The 23220-nt window shown below is 41.8% G+C and overlaps 1 protein-coding gene across 1 annotated transcript in view; it reads left to right on the top strand.

The window, feature by feature from the left end:
* Positions 1-186: 186 nt before the first annotated feature.
* Positions 187-23220, top strand: part of pigb (phosphatidylinositol glycan anchor biosynthesis, class B) — a 24923-nt gene continuing 1889 nt past the window's right edge. The window contains exons 1-10 of the mRNA XM_056478748.1: positions 187-421; positions 3108-3237; positions 3720-3837; positions 7124-7228; positions 7750-7880; positions 14679-14819; positions 16042-16093; positions 18581-18792; positions 19562-19626; positions 21021-21234. Of these exons, the coding sequence (XP_056334723.1) occupies positions 307-421; positions 3108-3237; positions 3720-3837; positions 7124-7228; positions 7750-7880; positions 14679-14819; positions 16042-16093; positions 18581-18792; positions 19562-19626; positions 21021-21234 (1283 nt within the window). The 5' untranslated portion in view covers positions 187-306. The remainder of the gene's footprint in view (positions 422-3107; positions 3238-3719; positions 3838-7123; positions 7229-7749; positions 7881-14678; positions 14820-16041; positions 16094-18580; positions 18793-19561; positions 19627-21020; positions 21235-23220) is intronic.

Below are 23220 nucleotides of genomic sequence, written 5' to 3'. Positions count from 1 at the left end.
GTATATTTCAGTTATTTTTTCGACTTGTATTCAAAGTAAGATCTAGCCGAATCTATTCACGTACATCAAAAAATACATTATAATTATTGTAAAATTAGTAAAAACAATATTAACGGAATATTAAACCGAAAGTTTTCTGGGTTCTTATTATATATTCATGAGGTCAAGCGCAACGTCACGATCCAAACACGGAAATGATTGTTGGAAATGATTGTTAAGTCGCAAAAACTGTCCGCAAATGCGCTAGAAAATTAATATTTAGTCCTTGAGTTAAAATGCTGAACTTTAAAAAGTTCATGCTGAGTCATGGAGAAGATTCGTGAGCGCTTTAAACAGAGCAAATCTTCAAGTGAATCAGTGAGGCTGCGGAAGAGGAGCTCAACTCTGTACAGCACAGATGACAGAAATCTGCAAACACTCAGTGAGAGAGAAATTACACTCCTTTTACACAAATATGTGCTTTAATGAAAAGAAAAAAAACGTATAATATTTAATAATGCTATTTAAAAGTGGCTTGAAGTAAAGCTGTGGAATTTATAACATCGGATTGTTTTGCATAATATAAATGCTTTCAGAAAGGACTTTTATTTTGTTTAGGATTAATGCATTGTTAAATCAGAATTATATTGATTATACTTTATTACAAAAAATAATGAGGTAATAAAGAAAGACACTTTTTATTAGTATTATTATGATTTATTGTTTTGATATTTTGACATTATTATTACAATTGTTTGGGTTTGATATGCACTCAGTAAGAGAAATCACTGAAAATTAATCTCATTTTACAGAAATATGTGCTTTAATGACAAGAATAATGTGTAATATTTAATAATGGTATTAAAAAGTTAGGTAAATGTGTGGAGTTTATTACAACAGAGAAGACGACGACTTCTGAAGATTTTTAATTTAGTGTATTTTGTTTGGCATTAATACATTATTAAATCAGCGTTACACTGATTATACTTATTATGAAAAGGAATGAGGTAATAAAGAAAAATAACAAACTAATTTTTTAAGTATCATTATTACGATTCATTGCATTGATATTTTTACATTATTATTACAACTATGTGGGTTTAAAATGCACTTAGTGAGAGAAATCGCAGAAAATGACAGTCATTTTACAGAAATATGTGCTTTAATGACAAGGGAAAAAAAATAAATATTTAATATTGCTATTAAAAATGTCATTAGGTAAAGCTGTGGAATCAGATTGTTTTGCATAAATGTAATTATGTTTTCAGTAAGGACTTTTATTTTTAATTTTGTGTAATTTGTTTAGCATTAATACACTATTAAATTTGGATAGTCAGTATCAAAAGACCGCATGGAAGGGGGGTGGGGGTATTGAATTTATATATTTCATTATATCAATATATGTTTATTTCATTATATCAATACTATATGTTTTTTATGTCAGCCTGTATGTTTTGTTAACAATTAATAAAAAAATCTAAATAAAATAAAATAAATAAATAAATAAATAAATAAATACACTATTAAATCAGATTTATACTGAATATAGTTTTTTACAAAAATGAATGAGGTAATAAAAAAACTATAACAAAAACAATCTTTTTATTAGCATTTTTATGATTTATTAATTAAATATTTTGACAGTATTATTGGGTTTCAATGAAAACACTCTGTGGGAGAGACAATTGCACTCATTTTACAGAAATATGTGCTTTAATGACTGGAAAATGTCATATCTAATAATATATTTTATAATGGTATTAAAAAGTGGCATTAGGTAAAGTTGTGGAGTTTATAACATCAGATTGTTTTGCATAAACATTATTATGTTATCAGAAAAGACTAGGGCTGGGCAATTAATCGAAAAGTAATCGAACTTGACATTCAGAACCTCTAATCGATCAAATTGTTCTAGGTCCATTTTTTTCGATTAATTTCTTGACCGCGTGTCGAGCCACGTAACCCCACTTTGGCTGGTTTATACTTCTGCGTCAAGCACACGTGCATTGCCAGAATTATACTGATGGTAGTTTGTTACAATAAAAAATGAGATAATAAAGAAAGATAATAACAAAAACAAACTTTTTAATAGTATTTATTAGTATTATAAAGATTTTTTTTTTGATATTTTGACATTATCATCACTATATGTAGGTTTAAATAAAAAATAAAATATTATTATAAATTTATATTCAAAATAATAATAAAATAATAAAAAATATATAAATATATATTTATAAAAATATATAAAATAATAAAATATATTTTAAATGTTAAATTATCAAAAAAAATTGATAATAAATGTTTTATTTTTGTTATTATTTTTTATTTAATAATTTCGGGGAAGACCCAGGACACGCTGGAGGGACTATGTCTCTTGGCTGGCCTGGGAACGCCTCTAGATCCCCCCGGAGGAGCTGGAGGAAGTGTCTGGGGAGGGAAGTCTGGGGTTCTCTCCTAAGACTGCTGCCCCCACGACCCCCCGGATAAGCGAAAGAAAATGATGATGATGATGAAATAATTTACATATAGCATTTTAGCAATATGTGTAAATAAATAAATATTACAAAAAAATAAAATATTTAAACTCCATTAACCATATAGGTATTGTATTTAAATATTTATAAATAGTATTTCTTTGCAATATTTTAATGTGCTGTTTACATTTTTACAAATACAACTAAACAGTTATTATCATTATGAGGGTTTAAATTTAAAAATAAAATGTAATTTAATAATATTATTATAAATTTATATTTATTTTTTTAAATGTGTAAAAAAATAAAATATTTACAAATAGTATTTTTAAAATATATGTACCGTTTAAATTATTATTAAACATTATTTAAATAAATAAATAAATAAATACAATAAAAATATACAATTCTTTGTAAAAATATTTACACTGCATTGATCATATAGGTATTGTATTTAAAATATATTTAAAAGTACAATTTAAAATTGTTCTTGTTAAAGGTTTTATCAGTAGTATTTCTTTGCAATATTTTATGCTGTTTACATTTTTACAAGTACAACAAAACAATTATTTCGCACAACATTTTGCCATCAGCCCTTAAAACCTACACCAGCTGACATTAAAAAGTGCTGTAATTCTGTCATTTCCACAGAAATCTTTGGCATCAACATCACCATATTCATCGTCCTCTTCCGCCTGCTCAACTGTGTCCTGGTTCAGACCAGCTTCGTCCCGGATGAGTTCTGGCAGTCTCTGGAAATCTCCCATCGAATGGTCTTCGGATATCCTTCTGTAGTTGAAAGTCCAAATCAAATCAAAAAATTAAAAATTCAGCGTCAGCTTTATTGTAAATCCTGCCACATCTACAGACATTCATTCATTTTCCTTCGGCTTAGTTTCTATTTCAGGAGTCGCCACCGCGGAATGAACCGCCAACTATTCCAGCATATGTTTTACACAGCGGATGCCCTTCCAACAACAACCCAGTACTAAGAAACCCCCATACACTCACACATTCACACACACACCCATACACTACGGCCAATTTAGTTCATCAATTCACCTATAGCGCATGTGTTTTGGACTGTAGGGGTAAGCCACCGTGCCGCAATATACATTTATATTATATTATATTATATTATATTATATTATATTATATTATATTATATTATATTATATTATATTATATTATAACAATATAATAATGTTCAGGCTCTAAAAAAGCAAACAAACAAACACACAAGACCCTTAACATGTGTCTCACTTATGGCTACGAGACCTGGGAATGGAAGGAAGGCATTCGGGGATATTCGTATCCTCTTCTGTTCGCTCTGATGTATAAACTCCTGCAGCTCATCAGTTATGACACCGTTTATTTGTTGGTAAGAATTTGGCGTATTATATTACTAGTCCAATGTTTGAGGTAAACAATAAGCAAACAATAAGGCTTCATTAGTTAATGTATTTACTAACATGAACTAATTATAAACGATACTTGTTCAGTATTTATTAATCATAGTTCAACATTTACTAATGCATTATTAACATCCAAATTTATGCTTGTAACTTTAGTTAATGCAGTGTGAGTTAACATTAACGATGAACAACTATATTTACATCAACAAATACTGTAATAAAGGTATTGTTCATTGTTTGTTCATGTTAGTAAACGCATTATCTAACATTAACTAATGCAACCTTGTTGTAAAGTGTTACCTTTTTACTCTTTGGTTTTTATTTGTATATCCATCCATCCATCCATCCATTTTCTTTTCGCCTTAATCCCTTTATTAATTAGGGGCTGCCACAGCGGAATGAACCACCAACTTATCCAGCATATGTTTTATGCAGCGGATGCCCTTCCAGCTGCAACCCAACACCCATACACTCTTGCATTCACACACATATGGTCAATTTAGCTTATTTAATTCACCTATACCGCATGTCTTTGGACTGTGGGGGAAACCAGAGCACCCGGAGGAAACCCACACCAACACGGGGAGAACATGCAAACTTCACACAGAAATGCCAACTGACCCAGCCAAGGCTCGAACCAGCGACCTACTTGCTGTGAGGCGACCGTGCCACCCACTGCGCCCTTTTATTTGTATATATTTATTATTATTTTTAATCTTTTTACTGTTATAAAGTGTTTACCTGTATTTATATATACAGTGCTCAGCATAAATAAGTACACCCCATTTTGAAAATGAGTATATTTATCCATTTCTCAGAGAATATAGGCAACGTATTTTGCTGCATTTAAACGAAACAGGTTTATTAAACGGATATATTTATTAAAGAGCTCCTATTAAGGGTTTTGAAAATGACCGTCCATGCAGTGTGTGACAGAGCTCTAAGTGAATGAAAACATCCAGCTGAGGTTGATTCTCAGAAACAAAAAGAATCGACTCAGAATCAAATATATGAATCATCTTGGGATCTTCCTTTACATGTGACACTAAAGAAAATTCAGCATTGAATCACAGGAATAAATAAAATTTGAAACTACAGTTAATAAGAAAACAGTTATTGAGAATGTTAATAATATTTCACAATTTGCCAGTTTACAGTTTTTTCGATCAAATAATTGCAGCCTTGGAGAGCAGAATAGTCTTCTTTTAAAACATTTACATTTAGTCATTTAGCAGACGCTTTTATCCAAAGCGACTTACAAATAAGGACAAGAAAGCAATTTACACAACTATAAGCGCAACAGTAAATAAGTGCTATAGGCAAGTTTCAGGTGTGTAAAGTCTAAGAAGCAAAGCATTAGTAATGTAAGTTTTTTTTTTTGAGAGAGAGAGAGAGTACAGTAAGTGGTATAGCCAGAGAGGCAGTTACAGATTAGGAAGGAAAGTGGAGACTAAATAGTTGAGTTTTAATCGTTTCTTGAAGACAGCAAGTGACTCTGCTGTTCTGATGCAGTTAGGGAGTTCATTCCACCAACTGGGCAGATTGAATGCGAGAGTTCGGGAAAGTGATTTCTTCCCTCTTAGGGATGGAACCACGAGGCGACGTTCATTCACAGGACGCAAGTTTCTGGAGGGCACATATATCTGCAGAAGTGAGAGCAGATAAGAAGGAGCAAAGCCAGAGGTCGCTTTGTAAGCAAACATCAGAGCTTTGAATTTGATGCGAGCAGCAACTGGCAGCCAGTGCAAACGGGTGAGTAGCGGAGTGACATGTGCTCTTTTGGGTTCATCAAAGACCACTCGTGCTGCTGCGTTCTGAAGCAGCTGAAGAGGTTTGATAGAGTTAGCTGGAAGCCCGGCTAGCAGAGAGTTGCAATAGTCCAGTTTGGAGAGGACAAGAGCTTGAACAATGAGTTGAGCTGTATGTTCAGATAGGAAGGGTCGGACCTTTCTGATGTTATAGAGTGCGAATCTGCAAGATCGAGCAGTTCTAGAAATGTGGTCAGAGAAGTTTAGTTGATCATCAATCGTTACTCCAAGGCTTTTTACCATTTTGGATGCAGTAATGGTTGCTCCATCCATCTGGATTGAAAAGTTATGGTGTAGAGTCGGGTTGGCAGAAACTTTAAGCATTTCCGTTTTCGCGAGGTTAAGCTGAAGATGATGATCTTTCATCCAGTGTGAAATGTCTGACAGGCAGGCTGAGATGCGAGCTGGAACTGAGGGATCATCAGGGTGCAACAAATCAACAAAATCTTAAACAAAACAGTAAGATCAACAAATCTTACTGTTCCAGACTTTTGATTGGTAGTGTATTTTAATGTAACAGACTATCAGGCTGATGAACACTTAACACACCTCACACAAACTCTTTCCAAACCCCCACTGATGCTAAGCAGGGCTGCGCCTGGTCAGTACCTGGATGGGAGACCAGTTGGGGAAGCCTGGTTGCTGCTGGAAGTGGTGTAAGTGAGGCCAGCAGGGGGGCGCACAACCTGTAGTCTGTGTGGGTCCTAATGCCCCAGTACAACGATGGGGACTCTATACTGCTCAGTGAGTGGCGTCTTTTGGATGAGACGTGGAACCGAGGTCCTGACTCCCAGTTAAAAATCCCAGGATGTCCTTCGATAAAGAGTAGGGGTTTAACCCCGGCATCCTTGCCAAATCTGCCCACTGGCCTCTGTTCATCATGGCCTCCTAACCATCCCCATATCATAATTGGCTTAATCACTCTGTCTCCTCTCCACCAATCAGCTGGTGTGTGGTGTGCGGTCTGGCACAAAATGGCTGCCGTCGCGTCATCCAGGTGGATGCTGCACACTGGTGGTGGATAAGGAGATTACCCCAATGTGTAAAGCGCTTTGAGTGCCCAGAAAAACGCTGTATAAATGTAAGGAATTTATTATTATTATTATTATTATTATTATTATTATTATTATTATACCATCAAGATGCAGCATGCACTGCACCAAATCCTTACTTAAAACAATATTGCCGACAATCATTTCCCACCAACAGTCAGACTATGTGTACACCTATTTATTGTCTTCTATGTATTACTGTCAACATTGCTAATTGTATTCGGTTTCGTTTCTTGGGAGTATGTTGTTGTATTTTGCACTGTCTGAAGCCAGCACCTAAGCTTTTCACTCATCATAGTACACGTGCTGCTGCTGATGTGACTATTGAAGCGATTTGTTTTGATTTAATGGCAGGTTGATGATTCCCTAAACATGTGAATGTGTTCCTGCAGGTGTTTGTGCCGCGTGTTTTCCAGGCGCTTCTGGCTGCATATGCTGATGTAAGACTGTATAAACTGATCCTGCAGTGGGAATCGCCAGACGTGGCCAAATGGACAGTAAGATGACAATCTATAAAAGTTCACTTCAGTTCATTCATTCATTTTCATTGGGCTTAGTCCCTTATTTATCAGTTCGCCACAGCGGAATGAACTACCAGCTATTCCAGCATATGTTTTACCCGCAACCCACTGCTTGGAAACATCCATACACTACGGCCAATTTAGTTCATCAATTCCCCTATAGCGCATGTGTTTGGACTGTGGGGGAAACCAGAGCACCCAGAGGAAACCCGGGGAGAACATGCAAACTCCACACAGAAATGCCAACTGGCCCAGCCGAGACTCGAACCAGCGACCTTCTTGTTCTGAGGTGACAGTGCTAGCCATTGAGCCACCGTGCCGCCCTCACTTCAGTTCATTTAATGAGAAAAATAATAAAATTAGTTTCTGCTGCATTAAACATATGCCGGAATAGTTGGCGGTTCATTCCTTTGTGGTGACCTCTGATAAATAAGGGACTAAGTCGAAGGAAAATGAATAAATATTGATGTTTTCACATGTTCTGCTGTGTTTTTAAGTGTTTCTGTCAGCTGTGTTCGTGGTTCACCTGGTTCTGCTGCAGTCGGACGCTGACAAACACTACAGAAACAGCTCTGACCACCCTGGCGCTGTGCTTTTATCCTTTACCTGGATCCAAAACACACAGCAGGTGCGTCATTTGCTGTCATTTTTGCCCCTGTTTGTTTTTTCCCTAATTTCTGTTTAACAGAAAGAAGATTTTTTTAACACGTTATTAAACATGATAGTGTTAATAACTTCTAATAACTGATTTATTTTGTCTTTGCCATAATGACAGCACATAATATTTGACTAGATATTTTTCAACATACTAGTATTCAGCTTAAAGTGACATTTAAAGGCTTAACTAGGTTAAAGGTAATTAGGCAAGTCATTATATAACAGTGGTTCCCCTTCATATGGGAACTTCAACGTGTGTCTGTTATTAAACAGACTTTTGGGAGTGCTTTAGACGACCAATCACATCTGAAGATAAGAAAACGGGCCAATGAAATGCCAATTGAATTGGCGGAGCTTAGCTCCACAGCTGAAACTGATGAGCCAATTAGGGCTATATCAGTCAGCTGCTGGAGCCAGCTCATCAGAATTGTTGCTTCAGACCCGATCTGAGACTGAAGAACCCTTCTGCTGAGCTGACTTCCAACATTGAAGAAAGCATTATTCTCACCAGTGCGAGGGAAGACGTTCTAGCGGCGGTCGAGCTGGGTTTCCCGTCCCCTTGGCGTTTCGCTGGTGACCTGAAAGAGCAGTTTTTTAAAAGAGCAGAATTCCCTAAGAGAGCACACGGTCGTGCAGCGCGTCTTTTTAAAGATGTCGTTTCGACCGTGCGTTTCTGGATGCGGTGGTTTCCTCTCCCCGGATGACAGGCACGAGTACTGCGTCACATGCTTGGGGGTCCAACATGTTGATGCGGTGCTCGCGGACAGTTCTTGCCCGCATTGCGATGGCTTGACTGTTGCGCAACTGAGGTCGCGGCGAGCTCTTTTATTAGGGCAAGTCACCCCTGCTGCTCCCCGCCAAGCGGTTAGCACTCGGGCAGGCCTGAGGGTTACAGTGGGGGCTTATCCGTCGCCTTCGGGCCCGCGGACCCCTCGCTCCTCGTCAGTGCGCTCTGTTTCTGCTTCGAGTGTTAGCGCTGGTCCATCCTCTGGGTTGGCCGCGCTCTCATTAGATGACACCGGGGACGTGATGTCCATCGCTGCATCGGAGGGCGGGCTGACATGCTCTGATGAAGATCCGGATCCCCTGCCACCCTCCGGGGTTGTCAGTGAGGTTTCGGATCTGGAATCGGACATGTTAGCCGTGTTATCCCGGGCTGCTTCGGCCGTGGGACTGGAGATGGCTTGTCCCCCAGAACCGTGGCCGGACCGCTTAGATGGGTGTTACGTGGGGGTGAAGAAGGCGAAGCCTTTTAGACCCCCCGTCCCCTTCTTCCCGGAGGTACACAGAGAGCTCACGCAGGCATGGAGGGCACCTTTTTCTGCCCGGTCCTCGTGCGCTCCCGCTCTCACCTCCCTCGATGACGGAGCGGCCAGGGGTTATGAGGCGATTCCCCAGGCGGAGCGTGCTCTGTCCGCAGAGCTGCTCCACTCGGAGAGGTCCGCCCTCACTCCCTTCCAAAGCGTGCAGGTTATCTGAGTCTCTCACGGCCAGAGCCTGCACTGCTGCGGGCCAGGCCACCTCCGCTCTGCACGCTATGGCCACCTATCAACGCTACCAAGCCGAGAAGCTGGCCAAGATGCAGGAGGGCGGTTCTCCCCCAGGCTTGCTGCATGAGCTCCGCACGGCAACCGATTATGCTCTCATGACTATTAAATCGGCTGCTCGTGCCCTGGGGAAGACGATGGCCACATTAGTGGTCCAGGAATGCCACCCCTGGCTGAGCTTGGCGATATGAGAGACGTTGACAAAGCTTGCTTTCTTAACGCTCCCGTATCCCAGGCTGGCCTTTTCGGCGACACCGTCGGGGAGTTCACCCAGGAATTCTCCGCGGTGAAAAGCAGTCCAAGGCGAGGGGTGAGGTCATCTATCAGCGGGCTCGAAAAACTGCTCCTCCCGCTGCCCCTTCCGCTGCGGTTGCTCTTCGCCGAGGGCGTCCACCCGCGGCTTCATCTGCTCCGCTTTCGCTGCCCGCTCCGGCCAGGCGGCAATGCCGAGCCTCCCGCGGGACTGCAACGCCCCCGCCCCAGGGCGCCGCTAAGTCCAGTAAACGGACCGCGAAGCGTTCCTGGGACGGGCCATTCGGAAAAGAGGGGACCTGCTCTTTCCTCGGTGGGGGGCCGAGGATTATTAAATCAGTCCACAACGACTTTAAACTCCTCGCTGCCGGCCCCTGGGCTGGCGGCAACCAAATTTCCTAAAGAGCAGTTTCCTCTCTCTCCGGATGCGCGAGCCCGAGTACTGCCAGTCTGGGACGCTCCGCCTTTCAGCTCGCAGCACCGGGACCCTTCGCCTCAGGCCCTCAGAGTGCAGCAGGACGGACTCCTTTCTCTCACACAAATTCTCTTATTTTCAGCTCTTCCCCGGGACGCACCGCTTCCCGGGATGAGCACTCCCATCCCGAGCTGCCCCTCCGCTGGCACGTCAGTGATCGCTCCGATGGTGCCATTAGCGCGCGCTCTGCCAGCCTGGTTAGCGCTGCCCAGCGCATCGCGGTGGCTCATACGGACGGTCAGACTCGGCTATGCGATTCAGTTCGCTATTCGCCCTCCCAAGTTCACGGGTGTCCTTTTCACGAGGGTGATCCCCGTGAGCGCCCCTGTCTTGCGAGAGGAGATGGCGGTCCTCCTGGCGAAGGACGCAATCGAGCAGGTCCCTCCAGCCGAGATGGAGTCCGGGTTCTACAGCCCGTATTTTATCGTGCCCAAAAAGAGCGGGGGGTTAAGACCAATCCTAGATCTGCGCAGACTGAACTGTCATTTACACTAAATGCTTTCAGAATGCTTACGCAGAAACGCTTGCTTCAGAGCGTCCGTCCAAAAGATTGGTCTGCAGCCATAGACCTGAAGGACGCGTATTTTCATGTCTCTTTTCTTCCACGCCACCGCCCTTTTCTCCGGTTTGCGTTCGAAGGACGAGCGTGGCAGTACAAAGTCCTCCCCTTCGGGCTCTCTCTGTCTCCGCGGGTTTTCACCAAGCTCGCGGAGGGTGCTCTGCGCCACTGCGGCTTGCGGGCATCCGCACACTCAACTATCTCGATGACTGGCTCATTCTAGCCTCCTCTCGCGATCAGTTGATTATGCACAGAGTCAAAGTGCTTCGGCACCTCGACCAGTTGGGGTTTCAGGTCAACCGAGAGAAGAGCAAACTTTGCCCTGTGCAGAGGATCTCTTACCTCGGGCTGGAGCTGGATTCGGTTGCTATGGTTGCGCGCCTCTCCGAGGAGCGCGCCAGGCTAATGCTTTCCTGTGTAACGAGCTCCACAGGAAAATAGTGGTCCCACTGAAATGTTTTCAGAGGCTCCTGGGGCATATGGCATCCGCAGCCGCGGTCTCGCCGCTCGGTTTGCTTCATATGAGACCACTTCAGCGTTGGCTTCGCGATCGAGTCCCCAGACGGGCATGGCGCGCGGGTACGCACCGGGTGAACATCACTCTGCTGTGTCTCCGCACCCTCAGCCCCTGGACGGATCTGGCTTTCTACGGGCCGGAGTGCCCCTAGGGCTAGTATCCAGGCATGTTGTCGTAATTACACATGCCTCCAGCACGGGCTGGGGGGGCCGTGTGCAACGAGCATGCAGCCGCGGGTTCGTGGTCCGGACCCCGCCTGCATTGGCATATCAACTGCCTGGAGCTGTTGGCAGTGTATCTGGCTCTCCGCCGCTTTTTTCCGGTGTTGGAGCAGAAACACATGCTGGTCAGGACGGACAGCATGGCGGCGGTGGCTTATATCAACCATATGGAGGGTATGCGCTCTCGCCGCATGCCTCAGCTCGCTCGCCGTCTGCTCCTTTGGAGTCACACGCGGCTGAAATCACTGTGTGCCATTCACATCCCGGGCGAGCTCAACCGTGCAGCCGATGCGCTCTCACGGCAGCTAGTGTCCCGAGGAGAGTGGAGACTCCACCCCGATTCGGTCCAGCTGATATGGGCGCGCTTTGGGGAAGCCCAGATCGATCTGTTGCTTCCACCGAGAACGCACATTGCCAGCTGTTTTATTCCCTGACCGAGGCCCCCCTCGGCACGGATGCACTGGCTCACAGCTGGCCATCGGGCACGCGCAAATATGCGTTTCCCCCAGTGAGCCTAATCGCACAAACTTTGTGCAAAGTCAGGGAGGACGAGGAGCAGGTCTTGTTTGTTGCGCCCCTCTGGCCCAACCGGACCTGGGTTTCGGAGCTCACACTCCTCGCGGCGGCCCCTCCTTGGCGCATTCCCCTAAGGGAGGACCTCCTCTCTCAGGGACGGGGCACCATCTGGCACCCACGCCCAGATCTCTGGAACCTCCACGTGTGGTCCATAGACGGAGCGCGGAGGACTTTGGTGACTTACCGCCCGCGGTACTTAACACCATCACTCAGGCTAGCGCACCCTCTACGAGGCATGCCTACGCCCTGAAGTGGAGTCTATTCTCTGAGTGGTGCGCTTCTCCCCGAGAAGACCCCCGAACTTGCCAGATTAGCATTGTGTTATCCTTCCTTCAGGATAAGCTGGAGCGTAGGCTGTCACCCTCCACACTGAAGGTTTACGTGGCGGCATCTCCGCTCATCATGACGCGGTGGATGGCAACACGCTCGGGAAGCATGATCTAATCATCCGATTCCTCAGAGGCGCGCGGCGATTAAATCCATCCCGCCCCCCTCTCATGCCCTCTTGGATCTCTCTTTAGTCCTGGTGGCTGCAGAGAGATCTGTTTTAGCCACTCGATTCTGTATTCTGTCATTATGACAGCTCTGCTGATCGCATTGGCGCCATTCAAGAGAGTTGGGGATCTGGAGGCATTTTCGGTCAGCGAATCGTGCCTTGAATTCGGGCCGGGTTACTCTCACGTTGTCCTGAGACCCCGACCTGGCTATGTGCCCAAGGTTCCTACCACCCCATTTATAGATCAGGTGGTGAACCTGCAAGCGCTGCCTGCGGAGGAGGCAGGCTCAGCCCACTCACTGCTTTGTCCCGTTCGCGCTTTGCGCCTTTACGTGGAACGAACGCAAAATGTAAGATCATGTGAACAGCTCTTTATCTGTTATGGTGGCCGGCAGAAGGGAAGTGCCGTGTCAAAACAGAGGTTGGCCCACTGGTTAGTTGATGCCATCGCCCTCGCTTATCAATGCCAGGGCGAGCCGCGCCCTCCTAACGTGAGAGCGCACTCCACTAGAGGTGTCGCTTCCTTATTGGCGTTAGCACGCGGCGCCTCTCTCACAGATATCTGCAGAGCTGCGGGTTGGGCGACACCTAACACATTTGCGAGGTTTTATAACCTCCGAGTGGAGCCGTTTTCTCCCGGTTATTGGGAAATCCCAATCAATCGGGGGAGAATTAAGCTCGGTGTCACAAACGCTTGCTGCGCCAGGCTCCCTAAACCGGAGATGCGTGCGCTTTTTCCTATTCTACTAGTAAGTTTCCCTTCCCAGGCGAACCCTAGAGAATTCCTCCGAGGCCCCCAGCATCGACTCAGCGGAGGAGTCGAGTGCATGGCTCAGTGTGCGGTTGGTATGCCCATTAGGTCTACACGCATATTGAGGATCGGTGCCAGCTATGTGCATCCCCATTTGGTGATGTCATATGCATTATTACCACGGTGTGTTCCCCCTTATTAGGCGGTCCCGTGTCTTCCCTAAACCGCTAACCAGCTTATCATATGTAGCACTCCCCCTCATTAGGGCTAGTCCATATGTCTCCTTACCATCAGGTCTCCCCTTTTAGGGTAGCAGGTGGTCTCCGCTGCGTCCTCCCCCTTCGGGGACTGGCACGCTTTCCCAACGTACTGTCGTATTTCCAAAATCCCTAGTCTATATTAGCTAGGTAAAAGCACACTTACGACCCCTGATTTAAAACTTTTATTCCCATGTAATGGTAATATGTTGGGCCTAGGGGACGTTGGAAGGTTGCGCTCTTGGTGATGTCAGTGCGCTCACGCTTTGGCTTGGCAAACTACACATCAGGGACGCGACAGGCTTAGCTGCTGTGGCGCTTTCCATACAGTCTCCCAAAAGTCTGTTTAATAACAGACACACGTTGAAGTTCCCATATGAAGGGGAACGTCCTGGTTACATACGTAACCCACGTTCCCCGAATAGGGAACGGAGACGTGTGTCTCCACTGCCACAGCACCTGAGTCTCCAGCTGGGAGCTGAGCGATCGGCTCTTCAGCAGGCAAATTCTGATGAGCTGGCTCCAGCAGCTGACTGATATAGCCCTAATTGGCTCATCAGTTTCAGCTGTGGAGCTAAGCTCCGCCAATTCAATTGGCATTTCATTGGCCCGTTTTCTTATCTTCAGATGTGATTGGTCGTCTAAAGCACTCCCAAAAGTCTGTTTAATAACAGACACACGTCTCCGTTCCCTATTCGGGGAACGTGGGTTACGTATGTAACCAGGACGTTTGTTCTGTAGACAATACAAAACTCATTTTGCTTTAGGGGGCTAATAATATTGACCTTAAAATGCATTTAAAAATGTAAAAGCTGCTTTTATTCTAGCCGAAATAAAACAAATAAGACTTTCTCCAGAAGAAAAAATATTATAGGAAATACTGTGAAAAATTCCTTGCTCTGTTAAACATCGTTTGGGAAATATTTGAAAAAGAAAAAAAATTCACTGGAGGGCGAATGATTCTGACTTCAACTGTGTGTTAGTGTGAGTATTGTGAAGTATTTACTGTCCATCATTGCACCATCATTTACTGTCCATCAATGCTTTAACATTGCTAAAGAATGAAGATATTCTTGCACAGACCTCTCAGTGTCTCTTGGTTTCTGTCTCTTTCACAGTTGGAAGTATTTGACTCTGGTTTCTTTGGCTGTGGTCGTTCGTCCCACAGCTCTGATCGTCTGGTTTCCTCTGATCTTCCATCATTTCTGCACAGATCAGGACAAGCTGAAGCTCATCACACACAGATACTTTCCTATTGCGTAAATGCTCGATTCATTTACAGTGTTTCAATGCTGATGAGGTTTTTAGGGATGCACCAAAAATACAGCCATGGAGAATTGTTGTCTGAAATTATCATTTTAGGAAAAATTGGTCATAAAAAGCTAAAATGTTATTATTATTTAATTTCATGTTTTTTGACCAAATAATTTTAGATAAAATTAATAAAAACTAAAAAAATAAATAATTTAATTTACTGAAATACAATTTGAAATTCACAATAAATGAAAAGCTAAAATTAAACGAAACTAGCAGCAATCATTTGACAACGAACTGAATTAAAATAATAATTAGCGAAAATAAATATTTATTTTCAGAATTAATATTCTGTGGCAGAAAATCTGAACTGTGACTGTTTATAAAAGTACAAAATGACTTTATATTATTTAAAAGGAACCTATTTTACCCCTTTTACAAGGTGTAAGATAAGCCTTTGGTGTCTCCAGAATGTCTCTGTAAAGTTTCAGCTCAAAATACCCATCAGATTATTTATTATAGCCTCCAGAATCTTTCCATTTTGGTGTCAGTACACTTTAGCTGTTTTTGTAGCCTGTGGCTTTAAATGCAAATGAGCTGCTTCTCCCCGCCGACTGTTCCCACCTGCGTGTCTGCTTCTCCTGCGTTACGTCAGATAAACAGCAGTCAGTGACAGAGACAGACTTGGATGAAGCTGAAATACAGCTCATTAGTCAAAAATACCAAGTAAGTTTATTTGATGTATCTGTGGTGGAGTTTATTCAAGCCTTTCTGAAACGGAGTCGCACACACAAATGTTTTAAACTTATAAAAATCACAAAGAGTTGAACAGTTATTTCAATTCCAGTTTCTTTGCAAAATAAATGATCTGTGGAAATGTTTATACATGGAGCCTGTCAATCAATTCGGTGGGCGGGGAAATCATGTTTGGTGGGCCTCAAAATTACTGGGATTTGGGTCCTATTTTAATGTCAGAACATTAAAAAAAAGAGACTTGTTGTGTTTCTATCACTCCAATGTGACTGTGGACACACTATACCTACACACAGTTCTGTCCAAACAGCTTACAAAAGTTGAATTTCATCAGAGGTGCCCTTTAATAAAATAATAAATAATTATCACGCAGCATTTTAGTTTTTCTGCCAAGTGCAGTATTTTCATTTCGGTGCATCCCTAATTATTTATTTTCTGTTAGTGTGTGTTCATGAATATCTCCATTATTTGTAGGTCTCTTGCTCTGGGCGTCTCCACACTGATAGACTCTTTTTTCTATGGGAAGGTATTTTCACTGCTCTTTACACTATTTCTAATTGCACAAATAAATACACACGTCTATGGCTCTAGAAAGCACAATAGTTAAAACAACAATATATCACGTTACCCTTTTTTGTTGCTCACTCATTTTTCATGTTATATTTTGTTAATGTTTATATTGTATTGTGTAATAATATTTTGATTTTAATATTTTGATGGCTTTTGATTTATTTATTAAAAAAAATATCACACGAGTAGCAGTGCGATATGGCTGTATATCAGCACTGGTTGGAGGCGTGCGTTGTGCCTTAGTGTCCCACCAGTGCTGATATTAGGCATGGGACGATAACCGGTGTCAAAGCATACCGCGGTTTGAAAAAGTCAAGGTTTTAAAACTGCTAAAATTTTCTATAATATCGTTCCTAAGGTGTATGTAAATTTAGTTTTTTTTTTTTTTACGAATATTTTATTTAGTTCTTTAGGGCAGTGTTTCCCAACCCTGTTCCTGGAGGCACACCAACAGTTCATGTTTTGGATGTCTCCCTCATCTGACCCATTACCTTCAGGTTTTGGAGTCTCTTCTAATGCAGAGTTTCCCAACCCTGTTCCTGAAGGCACGCCAACAGTACACATTTTCATCCTCTCCCTAATCAACTCATCAGAACATTAGAAGAGACTCCAAAACCTGAAGTTAATGGGTCAGATTAGGGAGACATCCAAAACATGAACTGTTGGTGTGCCTCCAGGAACAGTGTTGGGAAAGACCCTCCACACTGAAATATACTGGTCAGCCCACGATTCAAGAAACATCTGAAAATGTTATTGACCCAAAAAGTGCAGCGGCTTACTTTATGTTAAAAAAAAACATATCCAAAGATGCCTTTTTCAAGTTGTAAAGAAATCGGTGTTTTTTAAACCATTGAAGATAGCAGAAGTCCCTTTCAGCAGAAGTGTTTTTTTTTTATTAAATATATTGGGTTCAAAGGGGGGGGAAAAGTGTTTTTAAAAAGAAAATATTTTAGAGCAGTTTTCACAATACCGTGAAACCGTGACATTTTTATACAAGGTTTTCCTACTGTCAAAATCTTGTACCAGTCCACGCCTAGCTGATATACAGCCATATCGCACTGCTACTCGTGTAATATTGCGTTTATACAACAGTTCGACGACATAATCGTGTATAAAAAAAAAATCAAACAAAGAGAGTCTCAAAACTCTTTTTTAAGAGGAACTACTTTCTTGAGCCATTCATTCACATCTGCAGCTGCCGGTCAGAACAGCAGAAACCGTTACTAATTCACCAACATCACTTTAGAGCTAGTGTTTGAATGATTCTCTAGCGTAATGTCTAAAGTGATGACAAAACAGCTCACATTTTAAGATTATAAGGCTGAACGTGACATGAAATGCCATCCGTCTACAGAGATATCTCCCAACAATATTACAGTCTATTACAGTCTGCAGTATTTCTCTGTTGCAATCGGGATATCACAATAATTAACCCCGAAAAAAGCAGTGCAATCACTGTAGTTTGAAATTACGCTGGTTTTCTTATAGGGGTTATTATGCGGTCTCTGTTACCATCTTGTGGATGAACATCGTCAACCGTCTTGCTGAAAGACAGGCTAATAGCTGCCAATGGGCTGTCTCTCAGAAATTATAAACATTTTAAAACAGGCACTATCCTTATAAATAAACTGCATAGTTGAAATCTAAACAACTACATTCTCGACTAAAAAGCCTCAAAAGTACATTATGTTGTCCAACAGCAGCAATATTTGTCAAACTGTAGAGTGTCCTCTGCTTGTTGCTGTATGTGGGCGGTGCAGTTACTGGCAGAATATGTATCAGCATGGGTATCAGCCAATCAGATTCAAGAACCAGACAGAACTGTTGTATAAATACATATACATTTGAAGTCAGAATTATTCGCTCTCCTGTGAATTTTTTTCTTTCATATTTCCCAAAGGATGTCTAACAGAGCAAGGAATTTTTCACAGTATGTCTGATAATATTTTTTCTTCTGGAGAAAGTCTTATTTGTTTTATTTCAGCTAGAATAAAAGCAGTTTTAATTTTTTAAAAACCATTTTAAGGTCAATATTATTAGCCCCTTTAGCAATATTTGTTTTGGATTGTCTACAGAACAAACCACTGTTATACAATGACTTGCCTAATTACCCTAACTTTACCCTAATTAACCTAGTTAAGCCTTTAAAGGTCACTTTAAGCTGTATAGAAGTGTCTTGAAGAATATCTAGTCTAATATTATTTACTGTCATCATGGCAAAGATAAAATAAATAAGTTATTAGAAATGAGTTATTAAATCTATTATGCTTAGAAATGTGCTAAAATAATTGGGGGGAAATATTCAGGAGGGTGAATAATTTATAAAATACTAATAATATAAAAATACTAATCTGTTTAGACATTTTCCAAGTAATAATTGTGAAACATGAAGCATGCAGAGTGTTTTAATCCTCATTACCGTCTTGTGTGTGTTTTTCTGAAGTGGATCCTGGTGCAGTGGAACTTCCTGAAGTTTAACGTTTTGCACAATGTGGGTGAGTTTTACGGCTCCCACCCGTGGCACTGGTACTGGAGTCAGGGTCTGCCGGCGATCATCGGCCCGCACCTCCCGCTCGTCCTGCATGGATGCTCACTGGCCACCAGAAAACACACCATCCTGCTGCTCACCATCATCTGGACCACTGCCGTCTACAGGTTATATTTTAGTAAACATCCAAAACATGGACTCTCTCCCTCCAAATCTAGACTCAAAACTCATTAGTTTAAAATGACATACTACATAAAACTGCTCAGGTCCATTTTGTATTGTTGGTTTTGTATTTTATTATTTATTCTCTGTTTTATACTGTTGGTTTTGTATTAAATAAAATGTATTTATTATTATTAGTAATAGCAGTAGTAAATGAAAAATAAAACTGAGATTAAAAATATTGGAGGGCATCATGGTGGCGCATTGGGTAGCGCTGTCGCCTAACAGCAAGAAGGTCACTGGTTCGAGCCTCGGCTGGGTCAGTTGGCATTTCTATGTGGAGTTTGCATGTTCTTCCCATGTTGGTGTGGGTTTCCTCCGGGTGCTCCGGTTTTCCCCACAAGTCCAAACACATGCGCTATAGGTGAATTGGGTATGCTAAATTGTCTGTAGTGTATGTGTGTAAGTGAGTGTGTATGGATGTTTCCCAGTGATGGGTTGCTGCTGGAAAGGCATCCACTGCAGAAAACATATGCTGGATAAGCTGGCGGTTCATTCAGCTGTGGCGACCCCGGATTAATAAAGGGACTAAGCCGAAAAGAAAATGAATGAATGAATGAATGAAAACTATTGGTCAAAAACACCCAGTAGAAATAAAGATGAATTAAATTTAATATATATTTCCCCCATGGTGTAAATCTGTGGGAAACATTGTATAAACATGCAATAATAGAAAAAATAAATAAACAAATCTCATGATGTTTTTTTTTGCAGTTTGCTTGCACACAAGGAGTTCCGGTTCATTTATCCAGTGTTGCCATTCTGTATGATATTTTGCGGTGAGTATTTAGCTTTTAGTGTCGATTTTAAAACATTCAATATTCTTAGAATGCACCCACATGAACAAAATACTATAGTACTTTACAGTAAAAACGATAGTGTTTTTGAAGCATACTGCAGTAAAATGTATTATACTGTATATATTATAGTATTTATAACTCTTTGTTAATAAATGCACAAGCATACTGTAGTATACTTTGGTTTAACTGTGGTATATTGTAGTATAATATACCCTATAGTTGAAGAAAACTACAGTACAGGGTCATTTGTTTACAGTAGTTGTGATGTTACCATAGCAACTACAGAATCACCACAACACATTATTATAGCTGTACCGTTACCAACATAATAATTATTATAGCTGTCCTGTTACCATAGCAACTATAGAATCACAACTGATTAATTACTATAGCTGTTGTGTTACCACAGCAACTATAGAATCAACACAACACATCAATTACTATAGCTGTCATGTTACCATAGCAACTATAGACTCACCACCACAGATGAATTACTATAGCTGTTGTGTTACCATAGCAATTATAGTTCTACCTCAAAACATTAATTACTATAGCTGTCTTGTTAGGATAGCAACTACAGAATCAAAACAACACATTAGTATAGCTGTCGTGTTACCATAGCAACTATAGAATCACCACAACACATTAATTACTATAGCTGTAATGTTACCACAGCAACTATAGAATCACCACAACAGATGAATTACTATAGCTGTCATATTACCATAGCAACTATAGAATCACAACACATTAATTACTATAGCTGTCATGTTACCACAGCAACTATAGAATCACCACATCACATTACTATAGCTGTCGTGTTACCATAGCAACTATAGACTCACAACATCACATTACTACAGCTGTTGTGTTACCGCAGCAATTATACAATCACCTCAACAGATGAATTACTATAACTGTCGTGTTACCTTAGCAACCATAGGACCACCATAACACATTAATTGCTATAGCTGTTCTGTTACCATAGCAACTACAGGACCACCATAACACATTAACTACTATAGCTGTCGTGTTACCAAGGCAACTATAGAATCACTGCAACAGACTAATTATTATAGCTGTCGTATTGCCATAGCAACTATTAAATCACCACAACACATCAATTACTATAGCCGTCATGTTACCACAGCATCATAGAATCACCTCAACAGATTAATTACTTTAGCTGTTGTGTTACCATAGCAATTATAGAATCACCACAACACATTGATTGCTATAGCTGTCCTGTTACCATGGCAACCATAGAATCACAACAGATTAATTGAAGTGCTTCAAACACACTGTAGTATATTTACTATAAATAATGACTATAGTGTTTTCTCATATGGGTGTTCTTACACTGTTCTTGAAAGGTCTGTCATTAGCGAAGCTGCAGGCATGGAGGAAAGCTGCTGCTGGTGCCCTGCTGCTCTTCAATCTGTGTCCTGCATTGTATACGGGTTTAGTTCACCAGCGTGGCGCTCTGGACGTCATGCGTGACCTGCAGCCGCTGTGTGACGCTAGTCAATCTCCAAACCTGCCTGAGCTGCTGTTCCTCATGCCCTGCCACTCCACACCTCTGTACAGGTAACAGCCTGCACATACACACAGATAAACTCATAATTCAGCATTACGTTCTGCATGGTTGCATGGTTTTCCAGAGCTAGCATGTTTAGCAAAGTAAAAGCATGTTTCTAACATAATTTAACACATGGATTGAATGTTTTGGTAAATTGTTAGCCTCTCTCTAACATGATGTACTACAATAGAGCACATTGCTAGCATTTTTTGTCTGATACAGCGTTTTGTTTTCTAATACAGCTTTAAATTTTCTCCTGTTTAAATAACTTTTTTGAACAATGCATGGCTTTCTGCAGCGAGCATAGTAATCGCATATTTCTACCATGATTTACTACACTGATAATGGTTTGATTTGAACAGCTTGAATCTTTTAGCAAATTTTTAGCATGTCTCTAGCAGGATTTATTACAAAAATAGCATAATGCTAGCATGTTTTAGCAAATACAGTTATTTTACATTTTCTTCTGTTTAAAGTTTTTGGTTTTCTGCAGCTAGCATGTTTAACACAGTAATAGCCTACAGTGCATTCAGAAAGTATTCGTAGCGCTTCACTTTTTTATGTTACAGCCTTATTCCAAAATAGATTAAATTAATTTATTTCCTCAACATTCTACACACAGTACCTCATAAAGACAATGTGAAGAAAGAGTTTTTAAAATTGTTGCAAATCTATTAAAAATAAAAGCTGTAAAATCTCATGTACATCAGTATTCACAGCCTTTACTGTGAAACTCTAAAGTGAGCTCAGGTACATTCTGTTCCCACTGATCATTCTTGAGATGTTTCAGCAGCTTCATTGGAGTTCACCTGTGATCAATTCAGTTGATATGGCGTGATTTGAAAAGGCATAAACCTGTCTATATAAGGTCCCAGGGTTGACAGTGCATGTCAAAGCACAAACCAAGCATGAAGACAAAGGAATTGTCTGTAAACCTCAGGGACAGGATTGTCTCGAGGCACAAGGCTGGGGAAGGTTACAGAAACATTTCTGCTGCTCTGAAAGTTCCAATGAGCACAGCGGCCTCCATCATCCGTAAGTGAAAGATGTTTGGAACCACCAGGACTCTTCCTAGAGCTGGCCGGCCATCTAAGCTGAGTGATCGGGGGAGAAGGGCCTTAGTCAGGGAGGTGATCAATAACCTGAGGGTCACTCTGTCTGAGCTCCAGCGTTCTTCTGTGGAGAGAGGAGAACCTTACAGAAGGACAACCATCTGTGCAGCAATCCACCAATCAGGCCTGCATGGTAGAGTGGCCAGACGGAAGTCACTCCCCGCCTGGAGTTTGCCAAAAGGCATTCGAAGGACTCTCAAACCATAAGAAACTAAACTCTCTGGTCTGATGAGACTAAAATTGAACTCTTTGGAGTGAATACCAGGCGTTACGTTTGGAGAAAACCAGGCAGCGCTCATCACCAGGCTAATACCATCCCTACAGTGAAGTATGGTGGTGGCAGCATCATGCTGTGGGGATGTTTTTCAGCAGTAGGAACTGGAAGACTAGTCAGGATAGAGGGAAAGATGAATGCAGCAATGTACAGAGACATCCTGAATGAAAACCTGCTTCAGAGTGCTCTTGACCTCAGACTGGGGCGACGGTTCATCTTCCAGCAGGACAATGACCCAAAGCACACTGCCAAAATATCAATGGAGTGACTTCACAACAGCTCGGTGAATGTTCTTGAGTGGCCCAGCCAGAGCCCAGACCTAAATCCAATTGAACATCTCTGGAGAGATCTGAAAATGGCTGTACACCGTCGCTTCCCATCCAACCTGATAGAGCTTGAGAGGTACTGTAAAGAGGAATGGGCAAAAACTCCCAAAGACAGCTGTGCCAAGCTTGTGGCATCATATTCACAAAGACTTGAGGCTGTAATTGCTGCCAAAGGTGCATCAACAGCATTGAGCAAAGGCTGTGAATACTGATGTACATCTGATTTTTCACATTGTCATTATGGGGGATTGTCTGTAGAATGTTGAGGAAATAAATGAATTT

The sequence above is a fragment of the Danio aesculapii genome, chromosome 18, assembly GCF_903798145.1.
Source record: "Danio aesculapii chromosome 18, fDanAes4.1, whole genome shotgun sequence".
Lineage (NCBI taxonomy): Eukaryota > Metazoa > Chordata > Actinopteri > Cypriniformes > Danionidae > Danio > Danio aesculapii.
The sequence above is the reverse complement of the archived record's forward strand: the minus strand, read 5'-3'. Positions and strand labels throughout refer to the sequence as shown.